We start from the raw sequence: 23748 nt of genomic DNA, 5'->3' as shown, positions 1-23748 counted from the left end.
GGCAGTCACATCAATAGTAGCTTACAAAACACTCCTGTCCCAGTATGATTTTTATAACTTAGACAGTTGAGGAGTATATTAAGAAAAAGAAGAAATAAAGCCAACTCTGGACTACTGTTAAAAGCTAATTACTAAGGTGAGACGATTTATACTCCCAGCCCCTGATGTAACTCTACTGGTTGTTTAACCAATATGGTCAAGCCATATATCCTAAACTATACTATAATGCAAGAAATAAATCTCCAGCCAATAACAGAATAGGATAGGGAAGGGAAGGCACAGTATAAAAACAGAGAGGATGCTTAGAGTACTTGCAATGGCTTTTCAATAACAAGACTGTTGTATAGTAAGGTTCCCATATGCACAGGGATCCATTCCATGAGTTAAATGTCTTTCATCACTGTTATATTGTTCAAGAGTGTGTGGCAAATCAGTCAACACAGGCCTGCATCCTCTTGTGGAGCTCCACCTGAGCAGCAGGAATGACATCACTGACAGCAGTTTCTTTTCCAGTTTCAGAATACATGCAACCCCAATGCAGTGAGACAAAGACATGTGCCCCCTGAAGTCAAAGAAAAAAACTCTTTAATTAGTGGCAATTTTACCACTGTCACAGATGGAGCTCTCCAAAAAAATATCGGCCTCTGTTTTCAAAAAGCTCTGGAATATAGTAACAATAAGTTTCTTTTTCATCGAATGGAAGAGAAAACTGTGGCCTACAAAGTAGCAGATCCTTGAAAAATCATATTCCTGGAGATTTTGTTTGTAGTTTACACCTACCATTCAGTCAAAGGAGGAAAAGAATTTTAATACATCAATTATATTAGTAAATCATGTAAAAAATGTACCAAAATACGAAATGTACCAGATCATACTCTCCTCAGAAGAGACAACCATAGTTTCTTTAAAAAAAGCTAAAATAAATCTTACCAAACGCCTGGAAAATTCTTTATTTTCAGAAAGGAATCCATATCCCGGGTGGACCTTTAAAAATAAAAGTCAAGAGTAGATTTCGTAACTTCAGATATCTGGAAGCTTGATACAGACAATATCTCCACTCTAATTAAAATGTATGTATGTATGTATGTATGTATGTATGTATGTATGTATGTATGTATGTATGTATGTATGTATGTATGTATGTATGTATGTATGTATGTATGTATGTATGTATGTATGTATGTATGTATGTATGTATGTATGTATGTATGTACTCAAGTGAGTAGATCCTGTCAAAATATCCTTTACACCACATAGTATCTCAAAGGATTATAAATCATGACTTGCTAATGTACAGCTTGGGAACTTACTTTTACAAAGTAATTACAGTAACAATTCCAAAGCCACAAAAAGGTATCTTAATGTCACAAGGATAATAATAATAATAATAATAATAATAATAATAATAATAATAATAATAATAATAATAATAATAATAATAATAATAATAATAATAATAATAATAATAATAATAATAAACAACTTTCCCATTATCTCAAATCAAGAGAGAGTTTCTTTTAGTAATGTAAAGCACAAGGCCCCACACAAATCAGGTGATATTCCTCCTTCATCACTTTGTGAGACCATACCCCATATCAATATTAGAAAATTGTAAAAAGGTACACTTTCACTGCAAGGAAATGAAATTGTTGTTCATTAAGTTATAATTATAATGTAACTTAGATACATCTTTATTAGTGGGAAGATGTTCTAATTACAAGCTGATTGTTATTTTATAATAAGCCAGCTCCAAGCTCTGGGCAGAAATAAGCACATTTTTGAGTCAGAATTTTCTTCCCAGTTCTAATAACAACATAAAAATTACTTTAATACAAATCTACTACAGGCCTGGCTTAAATGTGCATATTCCTTTTCTTTTTAAAATTTAAAAAAATCAAATAAATAAATAAATAAATTAAAGGATATCTTTACATCCTGAAAGTCACATATAAACCCAGTCAGTAGCAGTTCCCACATTACCAGCTCAGGGGGAAATTCTCCCCTTCTATTTTATTTCAATTCACAGCAGAGAATTCTGAAAGCAATTTCTTATAGCATCTCTCACTTTTGTATACTTCCCACTCAGTTTCAGATTTGGCTTTTTTAACAGCTCTACATGATCTTTTCACCAAAAGATATTCTTAATCCTAATTTTCATGTTCATAACTACAAAATTGCTACAAAATCTGTTTCTTCAAAAAGAACAGAATACAAAATCTGAAACTAGGGATAAGAAGTCATCTACCACGGTGCCAAAATAATAAATCCAGTATGCAACTCCCTTCACTACAGTTGACGTGACATATAATTACAGAGCACAGTAATGTGAAAAAGCATCACTTTCATAATTTCTAATGCTACACAAACTCAAAACTGAACAAAAATACATGCCAGAATAAAGATGAAAGCCTCAACTATTTCTATTCCCATTAAGTCCTCTCAACTAACAATGTAAACATCTGCAACGTCTGTTACCTAATTAATGTTGTTTGCCATTTTCCCCTTCCCCCTCCTTCCTTTCCAAATGCACCATACTGAAACATTTATTTCAAAAGAAATGATAATGCTAATTGAGACACTCCAGGGTAATTGCTAGTGTTGACCAACTCCCGTCCATCGAATTTTATTTAAAGATGCTTTTGCATTCAGTTGTTCTGAAGACCATATTTGCATCTCTTGATGCACAACAAAAAAGTATTCTTTCTATCCTTTTAAAAATACCAGCCATTCTTGTTAAACTTTGAATCTCTGGGTTTAGGCAAGGAGACAAAAGAGAGGGAAATTACTTCCACATACTTATCTAGCCTAATGCATTTTGTCAGCAACATGAAACACTGAAAAATAATTACTAGATGCACCATTTACTTTTACTCAGGTTATCAACTATTTTCACATATGCTACCCTCAAAATTAAAACAAAACCACCAGTATATTATAAAAAACATCAGAAAGAAGAGGATATGGCACTGAAAGGGTTAGTGCTCTAAACTAATTGGGATTTTTTTTTCCCCCAGCAAATTTGGAAATGAACTGAAGCTGCTCCCTGGTGTGAAAGCTGAATCCAGCAGCCACCTGCAGGATCAGCAACCGGCACTGCCAGATGCTACAAAAGCCTTTGATTTCCAGTAGCGATTTCGGCCACATTTAACTCATGTGACATGAACTAAACTGGAATAGCATATTCAATCATTCTCCCCCTTGCTTTTTTTTATCTTTAAATACAAACTCTAGCTTCTTTGCTTTCTATATATGAAACAGCTGCAGAGAAGAGACTCATTCAGACTCACAGCTTGGGCCCGGGTTTTTTTAATGGCTTCCAAGATAGCATCCATGTTGAGGTAGCTTTTACTAGTGGGAGCTGGGCCAACACAGACAGCTTCATCCGCCATTTTCACATGGACCTGAAAAGACAAAATGTCTACATTTTAACACACATGCATCAGGAAGTAAATTGCCATCACCTCCCTTAACTATTATTAAAGAACAAAAAATAAACACCTCTTGATGTAATCCACATACTAATACTGTATACTACTGAAAATAATCTAGAGTGCTAATAGAGAAAAATGTACATGAGGGGGAAGCAAGCAATATAAGACAGAAAATGGGGAAGCAGTTGGTATGATGAACACAGACACACACCCCCATGCATGCAAGGACTTGTGACACTAGATTTCATTTTATGCCAAGTGTGGTTTTACAAAGAGATACAAATCTGAATAGGTTACACTGATAATCTATATGTAAATTCAGAGCCTGAAACTACTTTGTTAAATGTAAGGGGCAGCCTAATATCTTGCTACTTAACAACAAACATTCACTGCAGTTCCATCTAAGCAGGCTCCCCAGGAAGTTGGTGATAATTAGAGTGAATTGAATGAAGGGATGCAGTGAGTGTCCCTGCACAGCATCAGGTCAGGACCATGCACAAATTAAAGCCTATGACTAAAGAGTTCAATATCACTCCATGTGAACCAGAAAATCTTGACAAAAATGTAAGTAGGCTTAGGTTCCACAATTCAGTCTCATCTCTATTCACATGGTCAGCTGTCAAATACACTCTTCATAGAAATCTAAGCTGCAAGCCATAGCCAAAGAAAGTTGTCTACAATTCAATATTTTGTAGGGCACATGTTCTAGAGGAAGCATCTAAAAGAGCTAGACTTTGGCATAATTTAAGGATGTTCAGTTAATCTCTTAGAGAGGCGAAAAAGTGGTATAAGGCACCTGTCATACTAATAACTGGGAATGAAATAATTTTTTTAAAAAAATACACACTTTGTAATAATATTTATATAAATACAAACAACGAGGGAAGCAATGATTTCCTTTCCTAGAGTAGTAATACAAAACAGACAGACAGACAGACAAAATAAATAAATAAGAGAAGTTAATATAACATTTAACAGAATTTCCTTCTATATACCGTTCCCCCGAAAATAAGAACTAACCTGAAAATAAGCCCTAGTACGATTTTTCAGGATGCTTGTAATATAGGCCCTACCCAAAAATAAGGCCCAGTTAAGTGAAACCCCACCCTCCACCATTGTGCAGGAACCAGAAGAAAATGACATGACTGTATTTGAATAAATGTAGATTGTTGTACATGAAGAAAATAAAACATCCCCTGAAAATAAGCCCTAATGCATTTTTGGAGCAAAAATTAATATAAGACCCTGTCTGATTTTCGGGGAAATACGGTACTACTAAAAATATTTGTGAGGGGCTCAGATACAAAGAAGTCCAATATTCAAGGATCAGTGTAGTATGAAACATAGAGGAAAGCTTCAGACAAGTAAGCTCAGACCTTTAAAAATAGGCAGAAATGTAGTCATAGAATTTTGATTATAAATATCCAAGCTTTCTTTTCATTATAGTCTAGATGTCGAAGGCAGTTTGCCAGTCTCTATCCAGTAAATAAGATATATGGAACAATACTACAATCATAACCTATTAGGAGTTAATCAGCTATATACCCTGTGGACCTACCAAGATTTCACGAAATCAAAAAATTCTAATAAAGGAAATTAAAGTGGTGTGCATCCATCTTCTCTGAAAAGAGATGAGCAAAGTGAGAGCAAGATGATCTTCTAACCAATTGTGAAGGAAAGGAGAATGAGAGTGTGCCATCTCCTCCAGATAGCAAGGACGTGGTGATCAAGGAAGGGGAGAGGGAGGTAACACAGCAGAGGGTTGAAGAAAGAGTTAAAGTAGATTTTTCTTTGACAGAAGAAGGGAAGGGAAAGGAGGAGGAGCAAAGAATTGACGTGTGGGAGGAGGAGATAAAAGTGGGAATGGGAGAGTGGGACTTTTGGGTTTCAACGAACAAGAAAGAGAGAGAAGAGAAGAAACGTGAACATGTGAGTGAGCTTCTGAAAGACTTTCCTAATTTGAAAGTGGGAGGTTTGCTGCCAGACCCAATACCAGAAAGAGAGAGAGAGAGGGAGGGAGTGACCATCACTGAAACTTCAGAATGGACTGTGGTGGTCTTTCCGAGGGGGCGAGGTCACTGGAAGAGGGTAGTGCACCCAGATCCCACCTACAACAAACCACCGCCGGAAGGGGATTGGGCTCGCCACCCATGCTGTGCCACCATTTGCATGGTGAGGGGCGGCCCAATGAGGAATCCAACGGACAAGGAACAGTATTAAGAAGATATGTTTATCATAATAATTCTATGAGGTTTGAAAGACAGTTATACGATTGGAATCAAGTTTATCCTACAGAAGTTGTAACTGACACACCTATGTTGAATTTGAATAAATATGTTGATGATTTAAATGAGTCAGCTGTTGTAACTCCCGCACCACATTCGGAACTGCCTGACTTGTCAAGAACCCAATCACACCAATATTCTGCAGAATATTGTCTTGAATAGGCACACCAGCTTTTACTGTAATACAGCAACTTGAAAGATGTGCAGTGCAGTGTGATCTTTCCTGGATGTCTAGAAAGAATTAATGGGATTTGACCCACTGTAGGGCATGTATACATATGCATGACAAACCGTCAAGCAAGTTAATGTGAATAAAAAGCAATTCCTGAGTTATTCAACTCTAGGCCATTTAGGGCTTCAAATTCCAAAGCTGACATTTTCACTTGAGCTCAAGAACGAACTGGTACCTAGCAAAGTTCATACAAAACATGCAAAATAAGATTCAAGTGCCTATGTAATGTAACACTAAAGTCAAATCATTTATTTAAAAACTTTTAAAAGAAAAACATTTCTGAGAGTAGGCATAATGGCTGACTTCCTATAGGGACAGCATCCCACAACACCTCAAACACATTGCCATCAGCACAGGGAATTCCCCCACACAGAGAGAATATAATGGCATGGCCATTCATATAACCAAAAACAGTTTGTTTTTTTTTAAAAAAAGCACTATATAGAGTGATTTAAAATAAATAACCTTATAATGGGTATTTAAAAAGAAATGATTCCTCAAAGAAAAGTACAAGTTTCCCCTGTAATTACAATAAGGTCATGTAGTTGGAAAAATTTGGACTGAGTTGCATCGTGCTAAACCTGGAATATTTGGAGGAGTATACTGAAATGTAGTTGTACCCCTTCTTTAAATTCTTAATTTAATAAATACATTACTGAACCCCCACATAATTTAAAAACTTGTCTGAAAAAGGAAGGTCTTTGTCTGAAGACAGAAGGACAAGAGGAAGGGAACCAACCTGACTTCTCAATAGGGTTCATTGCACAACCTGGCAACAGCCACTGAAAAGGCCCTCTCTTTTGACCTCACCAAACAAGCCTGTGAGGGTAGTGGGACTGAGAGATGAGCCTCTCCTGAAGGTCTTAAAAGCCAAGGCAACTCATATGGGATAATATAGATAGCCTAGACTCAAACTGCATAGAACTTTAAAGGTCATAACCAGCGCCTTGATTTGGATCAGGAAACAAATCTGCAGCCAGTGAAACTATTGCAACAGGGCATTATATGCTCCTTGTAATCAGTTCCAGTCAACAGCAGGGAGACTTGTCATCTCGCCTCCTCGCCAGAGTGGTTAGCTGCTCAGGGAAGCAGGAAGGAGCTGGCTGGGATACTTCTGCATTTGCTGCATGTACCACACAGTCCCTTGGACTGCAAAGAGAACAAACCTATCCATTTTGAAGGAAATCAACCCTGAGTCCTCACTGGAAGGACACATCCTGAAGCTGAGGCTCCAATACTTTGGCCATCTCATGAGAAGAGAAGACTCCCTGGAAAAGACTCTGATGTTGGGAAAGTGTGAAGGCAAGAGGAGAAGGAGACGACAGAGGATGAGATGGTTGGACAGTTTCATCGAAGCTACTGACATGAATTTGACCCAACTCCGGGAGGCACTGGAAGACAGGAGGGCCTGGCATGCTCTGGTCCATGGGGTCACGAAGAGTCGGACATGACTTAACGACTAAACATCAACAACCACACAGCAACCGGTAATTGGACCTGCTGGTTCAGGGTGGAGGAAATGGCCTTCCCAGGCATCTGTGGTAATGATATTTGTATTTGCATCCATGTTTAATTGTCTTACAATGTTTTGATTGCTTTTGGAAACTTTGAACCAAATTTGAAACTGCTTTGAACATTTCTTTCTGAATTTTTGCAACACCTTCAATAAAATAAAGAAATATTCTCAGTAGTTTAGTTATTTTGATTGAGGACTTTGTTAGTGCTGAACTGAGGTCTTACCTAGGTAAGCTACGGGCTTCATTTCTATTTGAGGGTACATTTTGGTTTCCTATGTGGCCTGGTTGGTATGTAAAGACTTTTTTTATTCCCTGGAGCACTCATGAGTCATGTGGCTCAGAGTTTTGGGAAGGGACTAGATAGGAAGATTTTATCCAGCCAACAACATATTGGCCTCAAGGGAATCCTTTTTGAAAAGAAATTGAAAACTCACTGCCCACCAACTCATCCTCAATTATTTACATGATTAAAAAAAAATTATTTCTAATCATTTTGGTCAAAATCCTCTTACATAACTACTCAAATGGCATTACCTTTGAAGGCAAACTGCCCCAATTTTAAGAAATCTGCATAGATATTATCAGTTGCACACTGAGTCACACAGCTTGGTATGCAAGAGTTAACTCCCACTGAGGTTTCTTAACTTGAAACGAATCTCTTCCAAAAGTTGCACCATTTGTGTTACAAACAAGTAACTAGGCAAGAAGATTTTGGCCACTGAGTCTCATCTGGACCCCAGTCTAACTCTGGAAGCCTAGGTGGACTCAGTGGCCAGGGGCATCTTCCTTCAGCTGCGGAAATTGTACCAGCTACGGCCCTACCTGAACGAGTGGAGTCTCATGATAGTTACACACACACTGGTAACATCTCGTATACATTATTGCAATGCGCTCTACGCGGGGCTGCCTTTGAAGACAGTCTGGCGACTGCAACTGGTCCAGAATCAAGCTGCATAGCTGGTGAGTGGTGGGGCCACTTCTGATTAAATTACAGTGGTGCCTTGCTTAACGATGTTAATTGGTTCCCAAAAAAACATCACTATGGGAAAACATCGCTAAGCGAAACACCATTTCCCATAGGAATGCATTGAAAACTGGATAATCCATTCCAATGGGAACGGATTACCGTCCTTAAGCGAAAATCGCCATAGGAAACATCGCTAACCGAAACGTGGTTCCCCCATTGGAATGCATTGAATAGGTTTCAATGCATTTCAAAGGTTTTGACAGATCTGTTTTCGCTATTTTTAAAGTGTCTTAAAATGTTCAAAAACTGTTTAAAATTCTTGGAATCGTTAGTGCACCTTGTAAAACCTTTTCAAACTTAATTTGGCTTTGTTCTGAGTCTTCGTTAATTTTTGGTGAATTTCCCCCCCCCCCATTGGAATACATTGAACTGTAGGTTTGCCATCCCCTCGACCCGCACCCAACACCACTTTCAGAGGTCCCCCGCCAGTCTTCCCAGCACCATTGGAGGACTGGCGGGGGGCCTCTGAAAGTGGCGCTGGAGGAGGGGGAGGGGGCAGCAGGGTCAGACCCGCCACCCCACCACCACCCCATGGCAAAGCGCTGCTTTCAGAGGCTTCCCAGGGGGGCAGGGGAAAAACACCATTTTTTTATTTCCAGCTCTTTTTCCCTGCCTTTTTCGGTGCTGGGCAAGCCCGGGGAAGCCTCTAAGACCCAGCGCCAATCAGCTGTGAGGCAGGGTGGGGGGTGGGAGCAGAGAAGAGCACAAAATACATACATACATACATACACACACACACACACACACACACACACACACACACACACACACACACACACACACACACACACAAATCTGCAGGACAGCTTTCCAAATTATACCTGGTGTCATCTCACTCTAAGTTCTAAGTGGCAGCTCAACTCAACATAAATATGTTTACATAACTGAAATACATTATACTGCTTTTTAATTAATTTATGCTGCTTATTAATTGCTTTTTACAAATTTATACTACTCATTAATTGCCTTGATGCTTGGGAAGAAGTGTGAAGAAGAAAAAATAAATAAGCACAACATCTAAAAGGATCTTTTTAGAAGCTCCACAAATCTGTGGAAGGCCATGGAAAATGAGAAAAATATGTGACAGCCCCCAAATATTTTTTTTAATCTTGTAACTTAAAAATAACACCCAGAAAACAAAATTTGATCAGCTGCTTACTTCACATTGTCAGAGCCACCCACCTGCACTGATTTCACAGAGCCCTTTTTGTACTTCAGATAGCTGAAGATGTTTTCCATCTGACAGATACCTCATACATCAATGTAAATTCCTAATTAAAAGCAAACACACAACATGCCACAGAAACCCCTCAAGAGAGATGGGTACCTACGATCACCCACTGTCCAGGTTATGCAAAATAGGTCAACCCTTTGTACCTTTAGGTCTTAAGACACTGATTCTGATGTCTCTGCAGGACACAATCACACTCCACAGCAGTCTTTCCTCTTCTACTTTTATTTCCCAATCCTTCTTCCCAAATCAAGTGCATCACTGCCTTATGAGTTATACAGAAAATCTGTTTCAGACATTAGCTGGAATCTTGAATATTTACACAAAGGAACCTAATTAAACTAGCCTTCCTCTCTTCCTATTTTTTTTAGTGCAAATCAATATTACAAAGCAATGAATGATGTTTCAGTGTAAAGTGGATTCACTCAATTGACCCAAACAGCATAATACAGCTCAGCAAGACAAACTACAATTAACGTGTCCCATAAAATGAGGGTAATGAGCAAATCCTTTGTATGGTTGCTTCTCACTCTCTTACACACAAAGGCACGGCAAAGTCCTGAATTAAAAATCAATTGAATGCAAATTATCTTTGAATCCACTGTTTCAGCTGTTAACTGAAGAAAGTGGTATACTGCCAAGCCTTGCACAGGCAGACAAATCTAAATATATTTAGACATATAATGTACACTATTGCAGAACTTTTGAGATCAATAAGATTACAGAGGCATCAGCTCAGAGAGATAGAGGTGTTGGCTCATATTTAATGGCCACATGGAAATTGCCATGTAGCCTAAAGCTCAATCATGACACATTTCTTTGAGAAAATTCAAAAAGGCCAAAATTAACATTCTAAATCATGGCAGGCCACAGAAAAACACCAATTGTTTCTTAGCCACAGGGAAGTCTGAAAGGTGCAAAAGCCTCCTTTTCCTGCTTGATCTAAAGAAATAATAATTAAGTGACTAATGATAAAGACAAGTTAGAGCAGACAGAAACATTTCTGAAACGCTGGAACAAAAGTTCTCAAACTAGTGTCTGAATTCCACTCAGGTGCTCCATGGAAATGTGGTGGAGCAGGGAAGAAAATCTTTATTTAACTTTTCATTCAGATTATGCATATACACTAACATGAAGAACAAACATTAAAAAGTTTGTGGTCCAATAAAGCCCACTTAAATTTTCAAATGGTTATAGAGAGATGAGGAAATTTAAAAATCAGTGGTCTAGTTCCATGTTGTGCTATAAAGGTACGTTAATGATAAAGAAGAAATCAAGAAAGAGCCTTGGCCTTACTTCAAAGTTCTAAGACTAAATCTAATGTTAGTTGTACCTAAAGGAGACCCACTGAAATCAACGGGGCTTTAAGTTACTTGTTAATAACAAGTTTGATTCATTTGAATCAGTCTACCCAATATAAGGCTAAAATTGAATGAAGCCGCCGAAAAAAGCATATCTGTGAAGATGTCCTCCATTTGGCTCCAAAGCAGAGTGTCTATTCATCTGGATTTTGCCCAACTTGCCCTCCAATTAGTATACCATTCTCCTAGCAGCTCAGTTGCAGATCCATCTCAACCAGAGGCCAGGTTAAACGAAGCATGACACTGGCAACAGCACAGCACCATGGCTTTCTCTGAGGACAATGAGGTTATGATTTGTGCCTAGACTCCACCTCCATTTCCTAGTTCCCCCATCCCCCCCCCCCCCGTTTCTTATCCTCTCCTTCTCCCCCCATATCTAAGGCATCCAGAAATCTGGATTTGGAGTAGACAGCCATTCTTTCAGACTCTTGTCCCCACAATCTGTCCACAATTCACACAACAAAAATATGATGGTAGCAATGCAGTTTTCTTGAGAGAGAGAGAGAGAGAGAGAGAGAGAGAGAGAGAGAGATTCCCTTGAATCTTGCTTTAACAGTCTATTGCTTCTCAGGCCAGTGTGCTGCATCTGCTTCAACGTCCCTTCTCTCCTACCTAGAGGAAATGTCTTCATCCTCACTTCCTCCCCCAACAATGCCATTAGATTTCTTTTTTCTTTTTAAAAGGTGTTCTATTTCTCCTTGTTCTCCTTAACTATAGCTCTGCATGCATGTCATGCTGGAGTGCCTCCTTTCCCTCTCCATAGACACAGAGTGCATTTTCCTTTTACTTGTTAAAGCATTTTGATTTCTCCTATTTGAGTTTGTTGCTGTGGCAGTATCTCTCACACTGGAATGCCTCTGAATCCTCCTAATGTCAGAGAAGATGGCGCAAGAACAGGAGCTCAGTGTGACAGCCATTGCAACAAACTCAGGGAAAGCAGTCAAGGAGAAACAGGAGGGATTTTCAGAAGAGAAGAGAAGAGAAGAGAAGAGAGAAGAGAAGGGAGAAGAGGAGAGGAGATTGTTAAGGAATCTGGAATAATGGACATTATAATGCTGGGACAAGTAATGTCCCATAACTAGCCATTTCTCTCTCTCCCAGATCGGCCCTTGATATTATGATAAGATAAAACATGTCCTCAAAGGATATTCAGCAATTGGGTGTGCACCATTTGTTGGGTGGTTTGGTTTGCTGGCTGAGTGTGGTGTGAGGAAAAATTGAGTGTGACCTTAATTAAAAATAATAATAAACGTCCTCTTATTATGCAGCAGATAAAAATGGTACTAGCAGGAATCTACAGAGCAGACTGAAAACTACTGTACAGTATCCCTTAGTAGATCACCCCTTATTTGTTAGTTTACCTCAGCTAGCACTTATTTGTTTCAATACATTCTCTCAGAAACTCTGATATGAGTATGAATACTTTACTCACAGTTCTTATATAAAAACAAACGTATTTTGTGGAAATGTTAACTTGTTAACTGAGCTTAACTGCTTAATTTACTTCAATATTAACTGACTGGTAATACTGCTGACAGAACGCTTCACTCTAACTGCACACTTCTGACCCCATAATTCACACACGCTAACAGAACACTGACTGAATCCTGACTGGAAAAAAGGTGGGGAAAAGAATCTGAGGTAGAGTGAGAAACAATTGGCTGTTGCTGAGTTGACTGACATTCACTGCAACTCCCTTCCAGCTAAAACCTCTCAAAGGTGTAATATGTAATATATGCAACATCTTTCCTAAACTAATGCTTCATATTGATGTGCTTCATTTAGGAGCTCACCTTTTCTCTTCTCGGAGTTTTATGTATCCTGGACTGTTTTCAATGGATCTTCAAAGGTTCTGGTTCACTTATGCCTATGTTTAGTAGCAACTGGTCTAGTCATAATCTTTGCAAGCTTCTGTAACGGATACCCTGTTTCCCTGAAAATAAGACCTAACCTGAAAATAAGCTCTAGTATGATTTTTCAGGATGCTCTTAATATAAGCCCTACCCCAAAAATAAGCCCCAGTTAATTGAAACCCCGCCCTCCATCATTATGCAGCAACCAGAAGATGACATGACTGTATTTAAATAAACGTACAGTAGATTGTTGTACATGAAAAAAAAATCCCCTGAAAATAACAAGTTTTTTGGAGCAAAAATTAATATAAGACCCTGTCTTGTTTTCGGGAAAACACGGTATATACTCCACTTCCATGGAAAATAATGTTACTATTGCTTGCTTTTGCTTTGCCCAGCAAAAGGACACATGTGGTGTCAGCAGCTCAGCGAGTATCTGCATATCTCATAAGTCTCAGTTGCTGACACTCTTAGTTTTAGATGTGCAGTGCTCTTCAGATAGTTTGGCACTCCTTTGATTGCTTCTCAATCTTTCTTTGTTTTCAGACTGGTCCTTCTGCACTAGTATCCAGCTGCTGATATATCTATTACATTTCGTCTTGTAACAGTACTTAAGTATAGAAAAATTCCTATTTTTTATGCTTCCCATACTTAGACTAAAGTCGGCTCTTGTGGTGTGCTTGCGGTATCCTACTTCCACTGGTGCAGTTTTTGGGAGACATCTTTCAGGCCTATAGAAGGTCTCCAATCTTTTGTTTTGGGCTCAGTAAGAAAGATTATACAGTGGTGCATTGCAAGACGAACGCCTCGCGGCACGAAAAATCTGCCAGACGAATGGGTGTGGCTAGGGTTTTATTGCCTCGCAAGACGAATGTGCCTATGGCCCTGCTTCGCAAGATAAAGCCCCGAGAGGTGGTGGGGCCACCTCCAGTCCTCCGATGGTGCTGGGAAGACTGGCGGGGGACCTCTGAAAGCGGTGTTTTGCCGTGGGGGGGGTGGCGGGGGGCAAGTCCGCCACCCCCGCCACCCCCCGCCTCGCACCCAGCACCACTTTCAGAGGTCCCCCGCCAGTCTTCCCAGCACTATTGGAGGACTGGCGGGGGACCTCTGAAAGTGGCGCTGGAGGAGGGGGAGGGGGCAGCAGGGGCAGACCCGCCACCCCACCACCACCCCACGGCAAAGTGCCGCTTTCAGAGGCTTCCCAGGGGGCAGGGGAAAAACACCATTTTTTTATTTCCAGCTCTTTTCCCCTGCCTTTTCAGTGCTGGGCAAGCCCGGGGAAGCCTCTAAGACCCAGTGCGAATCAGCTGTGAGGCGGGGAGGGGGTGGGAGCGGAGAAGAGTACAAAATGGTTGCCACCTCCCTGCTGGGTCTGGGCTCTCAGCTGTTTGGTGCTCTTTTTCTGTCTTTTCGGGGGCTACCAAGGTACTGTGAGGAGCCAGGTTCAGTCTACAGTACCTGGTAAGTGATTTTATATTAATTTTTTTTGTTTCTGACTTTTTCCCCCATAAGGTAAAGGTAAAGGTTCCTCTTGACAATTTTTGCCTAATCGTGTTCGACTCTAGGGGGCGGTGCCCATCCCCATTTCCAAGCCATAGAGCCAGCGTTTTGTCCGAAGACAATCTTCCGTGGTCACATGGCCAGTGCAACTTAGACACGGAACGCTGTTACCTTCCCACCGAGGTGGTCCCTATTGATCTACTTGCATTTGCATGCTTTCGAACCGCTAGGTTGGCAGGCGCTGGGACAAGCGATGGACACTCACTCCATTGTGTGGATTCAATCTTATGACTGCTCGTCTTCTGACCTGCAGCACAGGCTTTCGCGGTTTAGCCCGCAGCGCCACCACGTCCCCCACATTTCCCCATAAGAACGCATTAATTAAATTTCAATTCATTCCTATGGGAAAACGTGTTTCACAGGATGAAATTTTCGCTGGACAGCATTAACCGTGGAACGGATTAATTTCGTCTTGCGAGGCACATTGTATTACTCTCATTCAATCTGAACACTGAAGTAGCAAGCAGTGTTTCCTAGATATTTCACTTCTATTTCTCTATTTAGGTGATTTACACTTAGCTAGGATTTTGATGGTCAAAATTAGATAATGCATATAGGTCTATCTGTTGTTTCTCAGTCTGATGCACAGATATGAGTCTGCTATGCCTTATTCAAAACTTATATTAAGGTTCAGTTTAGCTCTCCATTCCACGATCTCACAAATTGTTTCACTCCATAAACTGTATGCTCTCCAGCAGCAGTATGTATACTAGCTTCTTCTGTCTTGTAATTCCACATCTGGGTGGTTGCTGCATATACGTATGTTCTTGTATCTTACAATGCACGAAGGCTTTCTCCATGTCTAGATGCTCTACCTTCATCTCTCTATTGGCTGAAACACTTCCTTTTTTAAAACTACTAGGGATAGGGTAGGGACTGCAAAAGGTAAAAGGAAGTGGGGGGGAATGGGAAAAATTTTGAGAATAGGAGAATACAGAATATACAATCATCCAAACTATTCATATTTCAATAACAAATCAATTTTCTGCTTTTTATAACTATTTGATTACCCTCCAGTTATCAACCTACAATTATATTTTAGTTTAAACCTAAGTTACTCCAACACTGTGAGGAAACCGAGACGATTTGTAAAATACATCCCATCGTTCAATTTCCTTTTGATTTGGACAGTCATTCAGGACACCTGAAAGAGTATCCCTTTCTGTCGCTTCCCATATTTTCTCAGTACGCTCCTCTTGTTACCGTAGCTCTGCTTTCTTCCAATTTTTGGAAGAGAAGGATGGATCCAAGACAGTAATCCAATTTTTAACATAACATTTTCTGACTGTAGTAGCTAAATAGCTCACTGGGTAACTCTTTAACCCATCTATGTTACCTGATATCTTACTCAATAAAAGCAGTTCTGGAGTTAGTACAATTTCATTTAACTGTTGTTTAACATCTGATAACTTCTCTTTCATCAGATCTTCCATCTGGCTGAGACGCTCATATACTTGCTGAAATCCTGTTATTATTATCTTTTGCATGGTAGCCTGCCATTCTTCATCTGATTTTTGTGCCCCTATTCCCAAATTTTGAGATTGGACAAAGTCCCCAACATTTGATATTTTAATTTTTCAGAGGCCATTCCAATCTTTCCAATGAGCAGGGTCTGTATAAATAGTACTATACCCTTGACCAACCCTCAAGCATCTTTCCAAAATTTCCACTATTTTGTCAACAAACCCAACCTACAATCATAAACCTCCCTTAGGTTCTTCCTCCCATCCTTACACAGATATTATAGTATACAGATCAACTTTTAGTCCAACAAATTAAATTACTGTACACCCATGGCGATATTATGAGAGTCCCACATAGTCCTATTGGCTGAAACACTTACAAGTGTTCTGACTGCAGTGTGCCTGACTGGTGGAGCAAAGGTTTGGTCATAGTCTTTAACATATTTCTGGGAGTGCCTTTTGGCAACTGGTCTTACCTTGTACCTCTGGATCTTGCTTCTTCAAGATCCACTCACACCCTATAAATTTTTCTTTCATGTCAGTTTCCACATGGCATTCTATAAAGAGTGTCCAGCATGCCTTTGGTTGCTTCTTTCCACTTCTCAGCCTCTTCTTTGAGTAAGTCATAAAATTATTCCTATAATATAAACTCAAGGATTTTAGATTTCTTTGCAAGGTATGACAGTGCTGGTGCTAGTATGCCTTTCCTGGAACAGGTTGCCTGTCTTAGTGCTTTCTCTATAGCCCCTTCTGGTTCTGTAATTTCATCTAGATCTGCATCCTCTTCCAGTTTTGAAGCTTCCTTTCGATCTGCACTCCCTTCTGACTCAGACTCCTCATTTTCCCATGCTGGCATATAAACCTATAGACTCTCTGACTTCTATGCGGTACATAAGCTCCACCATTTCTTCCTCTGTCTTCTTCCTTCATCTTGTATACTTGAAAAGATGCTAACTTTTGTGGGTTCGCTCCTTCATTGAAGCAGTTCTGCCTACTTTAATTTTCTCAGTTTTGGAATCAGTGACTCTGTATCCCTTTGTCTTTTTGAAATATGTCAGTAGATTTCCTTCAAGAATTTGGATGTCTTCTGCTCCAGGTTCTCATTGGAGACCTTTCAGCCAAACACCCTCAAGTGAGGCACACTGTATGTGCTCTCATAGCAGAATTCATATACTGTAATGTCTTGTTTATTGCCTTAGTTGGTAGGCAGTTTTGTAGATAGGTGGCTATAGATACTGCTTTTCCTCTGTATTTTGCTGGTGCCTTTGCATCTTGCAGCATGCATCTCACAATTTCTGCAAGTACAGTGGTGACCCGCTTGATCATTACCTCGTTATACGATGAAATTGCTTCACGATGATGTTTTTGCGATCACTATTGCGATCATAAAACAATGTTTCAAAGGGCTTTTTTCATTTGATAATGATCGGTTCCCTGCTTCGGGAACTGATTTTTCGCTTAATGATGATCAGAAAACAGCTGATCGTCGGGTTTCAAAATGGCCACCCGCTGTGCAAAATGGCTCCCCGCTGTGTTTAGGATGGCTTTTTCGCTTTACAGGCATCGGAAAATGGCCGCCCTACGCAGGATCTTTGCTAGACGATTAGGCATTTCGCCCATTGGAACGCATTAACCGGTTTTTAATGCATTTCAATTGTTTTTTTCCCCCGCTTTACGACGATTTCACTCTACAGTGATTTTGCAGGAACTGATTATCGTCGTCAAGCGGGGCACCACTGTATATTCTTCCTCTGTGCAATACCATTCTGTCATGGGTTGTAGATCACTAAGGTTTGATGTTTAATTCCTTCATCTACCTCAAATTGAACTTTGTGTCCTCTATGAGTAACTTTGCTCATTGATGTAAGTCCATTTGATATTTTGAAAATGTAATACATCTTACCTTGCAGCTTTGTGTTCAAATGTAAGCTTCTTCTCAGTAACAGCTGTAGCTGAGAAGAGAGAACCACTTGCCACAATCTTTAGCAGAGTTAGAAAGATTAGAAAATCTTTTCTCTGGAGACAGAGAAAAGATTCCATTCAGAATCCCCAAAAGCTGTAGTTTCTCTCTGTGATCCTGGCCAGGAGTAGCTTTTGAAGTTTTTTTCTTTCCTGTAATAAAGGCTTCTCTATCCACTGAATTACAAAGGACGTGGTGGTGCTGCAGGTTAAACCGCAGAAGCCTCTGTGCTGTAAGGTCTGTAGATCTTCAGTTGTAAGATCTAATCCACGTGACAGAGTGAGCGCCCATCACTTGTGCCAGCTCCCGCCAACCTAGCGGTTCGAAAGCATCCAAATGCGAGTAGATAAATAGGGACCAACTCGGTGGAAGGTAACAGCGTTCCATGTCTAAGTCGCACTGGCCATGTGACCATGGAAGATTGTCTTTGGACAAACTTTGGCTCTATGGCTTGAAAATGGGGATGAGCACCGCCCCCTAGAGTCGAACAGGACTAGACAAATATTGTCAAGGGGAGCCTTTACCTTTACCTTTATCCACTGAATTATACGGGGCGGGCATTTATTTTTGTGGTTGTGGGGGCTGCTTGACTTCTATTTTTAAGGATTTTGCCATTCTGGAGACCATCTGAGCATAAGATGAAAAATCCTCAGAAGGTGACGAGGCGTGCGGGTCCCCAGCATCTGATTCCGGTGTCCTACCATCTACAGGAGATTCCTCAAAGTCTTCAGAATATACTTCTTCCTCTTGGTCAGAAGGCATAGGTGACAGTGTATCCTCCTGCTCAGAAGGAGGAATGGATGGAGGTGCTCGACTTTTCTGTGTATGAGAACTAAGTCTGGTCATCTGTTGAGTGGCTTGAGCAGTTTTATGTTTATATTTAGTTGAATAAGCAGGGAGACAATATACAGCCTCGTCATACTCCTTTCCCAATTTTGAACCAATCAGTTGTTCCATATCCAGTTCTAACTCTTGCTTCCTGACCCACGTATAGATTTCTCAGGTCAGGCACTCTCATTTCTTTAAGAACTTGCCATAGTTTGCTGTGGTCCACACAGTCAAAGACTTTTGCGTAGTCAATGAAGCAGAAGTAGATGCTTTTCTGGAACTCTCTCGCTTTCTTCATAATCCAGCGCATGTTAGTAATTTGGTCTCTAGTTCCTCTGCCCCTTCGAAATCCAGCTTGTACTTCTGGGAGTTCTCGGTCCACATACTGCTGAAGCCCACCTTGGAGGATTTTGAGTATAACCTTGCTAGCGTGTGAAATGAGTGCAATTGTACGGTAGTTGGAGCATTCTTTGGCACTGCCTTTCTTTGGGATTGGGATGTAGAGTGACATTTTCCAAATCTCTGGCCACTGCTGAGTTTTCCAAAATTGCTGGCATATTGAGCATAGCACCTGAACAGCTTCACCTTTTAAGATTTTAAATAGTTCGACTGGAATGCCATCACCTCCACTGGCCTTGTTGTTAGCCATGCTTTCTAATGTCCACTTGACTTCGCTCTCCAGGATGTCTGGCTCAAAAAAAGCTTACATCAAAATAAATCTGTTAGCTTTTAATATCCTATAATGTTTTGCCATTTTTACTGTGGTAATTTTCTTTTCTTTTTCCCCTTTCAAGTTGCCAAGAAAGTCCTTACATAACAATAATTTGTATGATTTCCTAACTCCAAGATAAGTCCACTCTGTTATTAAAATTCAGCAATTCTTTAAAAGAAGATAAAACTTAAATAGTTCCATCCCTTTTTTCAATTTCAGCCAGTATCTAAAGGCATAAATTTGTGCACTGTTAAAGTCAGCTGTCAAATGAAGAATAAAGTATTTAGTTGTCCTGAGAAGACCCAACGTAGTAAATATCTATTCTGGAGTATTCCAAATTCATTTTCTGGACGGAGCCCCATATTTGAACACTATTAACAGATTGTGTGATAACTTTAACTTTTAAAATTTTGAGGACAGAAGTCTAGCTAACATGATAATAGTCCATTTTAATGAATTTTCTCAGACATGGAAACTTGCAAGATTTTATATACAGTGGTGCCTCGCATTACGACATTAATTCGTTCCAGCGAAATCGCTGTAGAATGAAAACGTCGTAAAGCGATTTTTAAAAGCCCATAGAAACACATTAAAACCCGGTTAATGCGTTCATATGGGCTGCCGATCAGCTGTTTGAAAATCGCTTTTGCAACCGCAAAAACATCAACGCCAAGCAGTTTCATCGTTAAACGGATCGCCCGTCTTGCAGGGCACCACTGTATTCTATTTGCCCAATATATTGTATATATCTATTGACAAGAAACAGTAATTTAATATTTTCATAAACAAATTTGTTTGTTTTTTACTGCCAGTTGGTTACAGGTCTTCAGTAATCTCCTTGATCATCACTACATTCACAACAATGAAATTGCTATCAGCATCCTATTGTAAACTTTTGGATTACTCTTTTGGGAAATACATAGTTGTCTCTACTACATAATTCAGTTATTAGAAAATTACTATAAATGTTAAAGAATGCTGTAATAATATATCCTGTAATAAACATCCCTGATGGACACCCTGTGTGGTATGTATAAGACAAGATAGCAGATCTGAAAGATTCATCCTGACTTAGATTGTAGTGCCAGAATGGAACTCTCACATCAGCATCAGTAGTCTTCTATATATCAATTGCCATCAAATCTGACATTAGCCAAAGAAGACAGCTTCCCTGCGATCATCGCAAAGCTAAATTCACCCACAGGGACCATCGCAAAGCGATTGCTTTTGCGATCGCAAAAACAGCGTCGCTAAGCGATTTCGCCGTAACACGGAGTGATCGCTATGCGAGGCACCACTGTATGTAAAAGAAGGTTAAATCTACTCAGAAAATTCTATCTCTTGAAAGAGAATCAGAGAGGATGTTCTAAATGATGAAAACAAGCTGACTCGAAAAATATAAACCAAGCCCTTTGACTGTGCACAGTAAAAGCAGAAGCAGGTTTCCTACCAAAAAAAAGTTCAAGCTATACAATGTCCTGAGGCGTTCCACCCAGGCACAAACTCATGTGTCTGACGCATCATGATAAACAGCTGCATAGCATACAGATCTAATATTATTTTTAAGGAAACCTCACTGCTGAGTAACACTTAATTAGGACCATTAGATGTGTACTTTGAATAAGGATTCAGTAAGACTGGTATTCTATAGAACAGTGGCTCTTAGTATTTTATATCTTACAATATTTTATATCACCTGAACAAAGAACTTGCATCCCATCATTATTGAAATAAGAAGGGAAGAACTTTTATAAGTTTACAGATTTTTTGTTATCATATTTATCACTTACAATAAATTTTAAGGATACAAAATGGCAACTGTTTTGTTGTGAATAAACACAAAAGAAGGTTGTTACCAGTTGAAAATTACAGCAATACTGTTATTGATTTAATTACTACAGTAACTGTGAAAGACAAAAATAGCAGATGATGAGAAAGACTGAATATTCAAAAATTGCTAATCCATAGTAGGCAGGAGTGTTACAAGATAGCATATCTCTTTTCGAAGAGGACATGAGAATACAAAAAGAGTGGATTTGTAGTAACTATTAGGAAAACCTGGCTTTAATTCAATTGTTACTCATAATTACAGTAGACATGCTGAATCAACAGGATTTACCACAGGGGTCTCAAACTCAATTTATCTGGGGGCCACTGGAGGCAGAATCTGGGTGAGGCTGGGCCGCATCAGATTTTCCACCAAGCAGAGCAGAAGCCTGAGGAAGCCACCCAGGAGTTTCCTTAGCCCAGCTGGGGCTCTGAGGAGGAGGGGAACGCAAGCCCTCATCGCCAGCCACTACCCCCTCCAACTCCTTCTTCACTACCACCACCACCACCACCAGCACCAGAACAAAGAAGCGGAGAAGGAAGGGAGTGCCAGCAACAGCCTAGCTGTGGGGGAGGGCATGACATACAATTTTAAAAAACCCTCACGGAATCGCCTTGCCAAAGGAGAAAAGCCCCCATCGGTACCTGCAAAATTAAACAGGACGGGGCGGGAGCCCCCACAGGTGCGCACATGTGCACGCACACAAACAGAGAGAGAGAGAGAGGTCTGGCAACCTTCCTCTGAAGGCTCCCCTCAAAAAAAGGTGCATTCAGCAGCAGCAGCTATCCCCACCACGACATAGGAGCAAACTTTGCGAGGCGAGCCCAGGCAGCCTCCACAGCCAAGGCGGCTGAAGCAGGATGAAGAGGAGGAGGAGGAGGAAGAAGCACCACCGGGTGCTAAGGTGGCTGCTGGCCGGGCTGGTGCTGGGGGTGCTGAGACAGAAAGAGAGCCAGAGAGCCGCTTCCTTGGAAGAGGCGGCGGCAGCAGCAGCTTCTGTTGGTGGCTTGGAGGCACTCTTTGAGGACAGGCTGGGAGCGAGCTCTGCTCTCAGGCATTGCGTGGCAGCAGCTCAGGCACTCAGGGAAAAGGGCCAGCAGCGCGCCTCGCTCACCGGCTCTCTCCCAAGACAGCGCCTCTTGGACCCTCCATCCGGAACTGTAGCCTGCCAGTCGGCAGACAGGCGGGCTAGTTGGCAGGATGCTGTTCCGGATGGAGGGTGCAAGAGGCACTGTCTTGGGAGAGAGCCGGTGAGCGAGGCGAGGCTTTATTTTACTCTTGACAGCAGAGGACGTGTGGGCGCTTCAGCGGGGACAAGCAAGTCGGAGGGGCCACAAACTATCATCTGGCGGGCTGCAAATGGCCCCCAGGCTGCATGTTTGAGACCCCTGATTTACCAGGTGCCCACTTGTGTGTGGGACTAGCAAATCAAATTAGGGCCCTGGATCTCACATAGCTTATTTTTCTGGGAGAGGATCAGTGATACAGCTACCAACAGCTACAAGCTCCTAGCACAGGAGAGATCCAAAATTTATTATATGCAAGGGGCACTCTTATGCCTTCCTAATGCACATGGCTGTGCACAGACATCAGTTCACAGAATGTGTTTATGGAAGAAGTTATCATCTATAAGAGAGTAGTCTCACTATTCTCTGAGATACATTTGCACAATCGAAACAAATGAACTAGAAAAGCTTGCATATGTCTCAGAAGCATTTCCTACTATCACAGCAACACTTTTTCAGCCACTGCAATAGTACAGATTGTTCCCAGCTAGACTGCCTCACTGAAACATTGCTGTTCATAAAAATATATGCCCAAAGACTACAGGACTGTTTGCGTGCAAGTTGTACTGTACAAGCCTTTTTCCTAAAATCTAAACTTTCAAAATTATGTACACGGAAAAAGATATACAGTATGTAGGTAAGATACTATATTTTTAGTACTACACACATGATAGTTCTAACTAAATCCTCTTTCCTGTTTGCAATTATTTTTTTCCTGCTTGCTAAATAAAGTCACATTCCCTGCTGATGGCAAATGATGGGTTTACCTTTAACTCCAGGGAGCTTAACTATCAGTCCCTTTAAGAAGCTTTGACAGTTTAACCTGCTGAGCTCACAGCACCCATGGGAGGGCCTTACTTGCAAGTTTACTTCTGATGCTGCTGACCACTAATACTGACTCTATTGAAAATGGATTTCAATATCTCCTACAGCTTAACACTTTTTTGAGTATCACCCATGATGCTGCTTTAATTAAGTTACCTACATGAAGGTCACAATTTTGCTGGAAGCTTTTAATAAATTTGGTAATGATTACAATACTGTAATATTAAAAAATGTGTGTTCACCCATACAGTAGCTCTGAGACAAGTTTTCCTACAGATATAATCCAGTCTGCTTGTGGATTTATGAAATATTTCAACTTCTTTTAAAACGTGAACTCATTTATTAGTCC

The 23748-nt window shown here is 40.5% G+C and overlaps 1 protein-coding gene across 3 annotated transcripts in view; it reads right to left on the bottom strand.

The window, feature by feature from the left end:
• PCCA (propionyl-CoA carboxylase subunit alpha) overlaps positions 1–23748 on the bottom strand; it is a 314567-nt gene that overhangs the window by 247375 nt on the left and 43444 nt on the right. For all 3 annotated transcript variants that reach the window (XR_013544059.1, XR_013544058.1, XM_072994650.2), the window contains exons 5-6: positions 3288–3401; positions 931–984 (exon numbers count right to left, since the gene is read on the bottom strand). Coding sequence is in view for 1 of the 3 variants with exons in the window: in XM_072994650.2 (XP_072850751.2) it covers positions 931–984; positions 3288–3401 (168 nt within the window). In the remaining 2 variants the exon portion in view is untranslated. The remainder of the gene's footprint in view (positions 1–930; positions 985–3287; positions 3402–23748) is intronic.

The sequence above is a fragment of the Pogona vitticeps genome, chromosome 3, assembly GCF_051106095.1.
Source record: "Pogona vitticeps strain Pit_001003342236 chromosome 3, PviZW2.1, whole genome shotgun sequence".
Lineage (NCBI taxonomy): Eukaryota > Metazoa > Chordata > Lepidosauria > Squamata > Agamidae > Pogona > Pogona vitticeps.
Note: the sequence above shows the minus strand (reverse complement) of the source record. Positions and strands in the feature narration are given on the sequence as shown.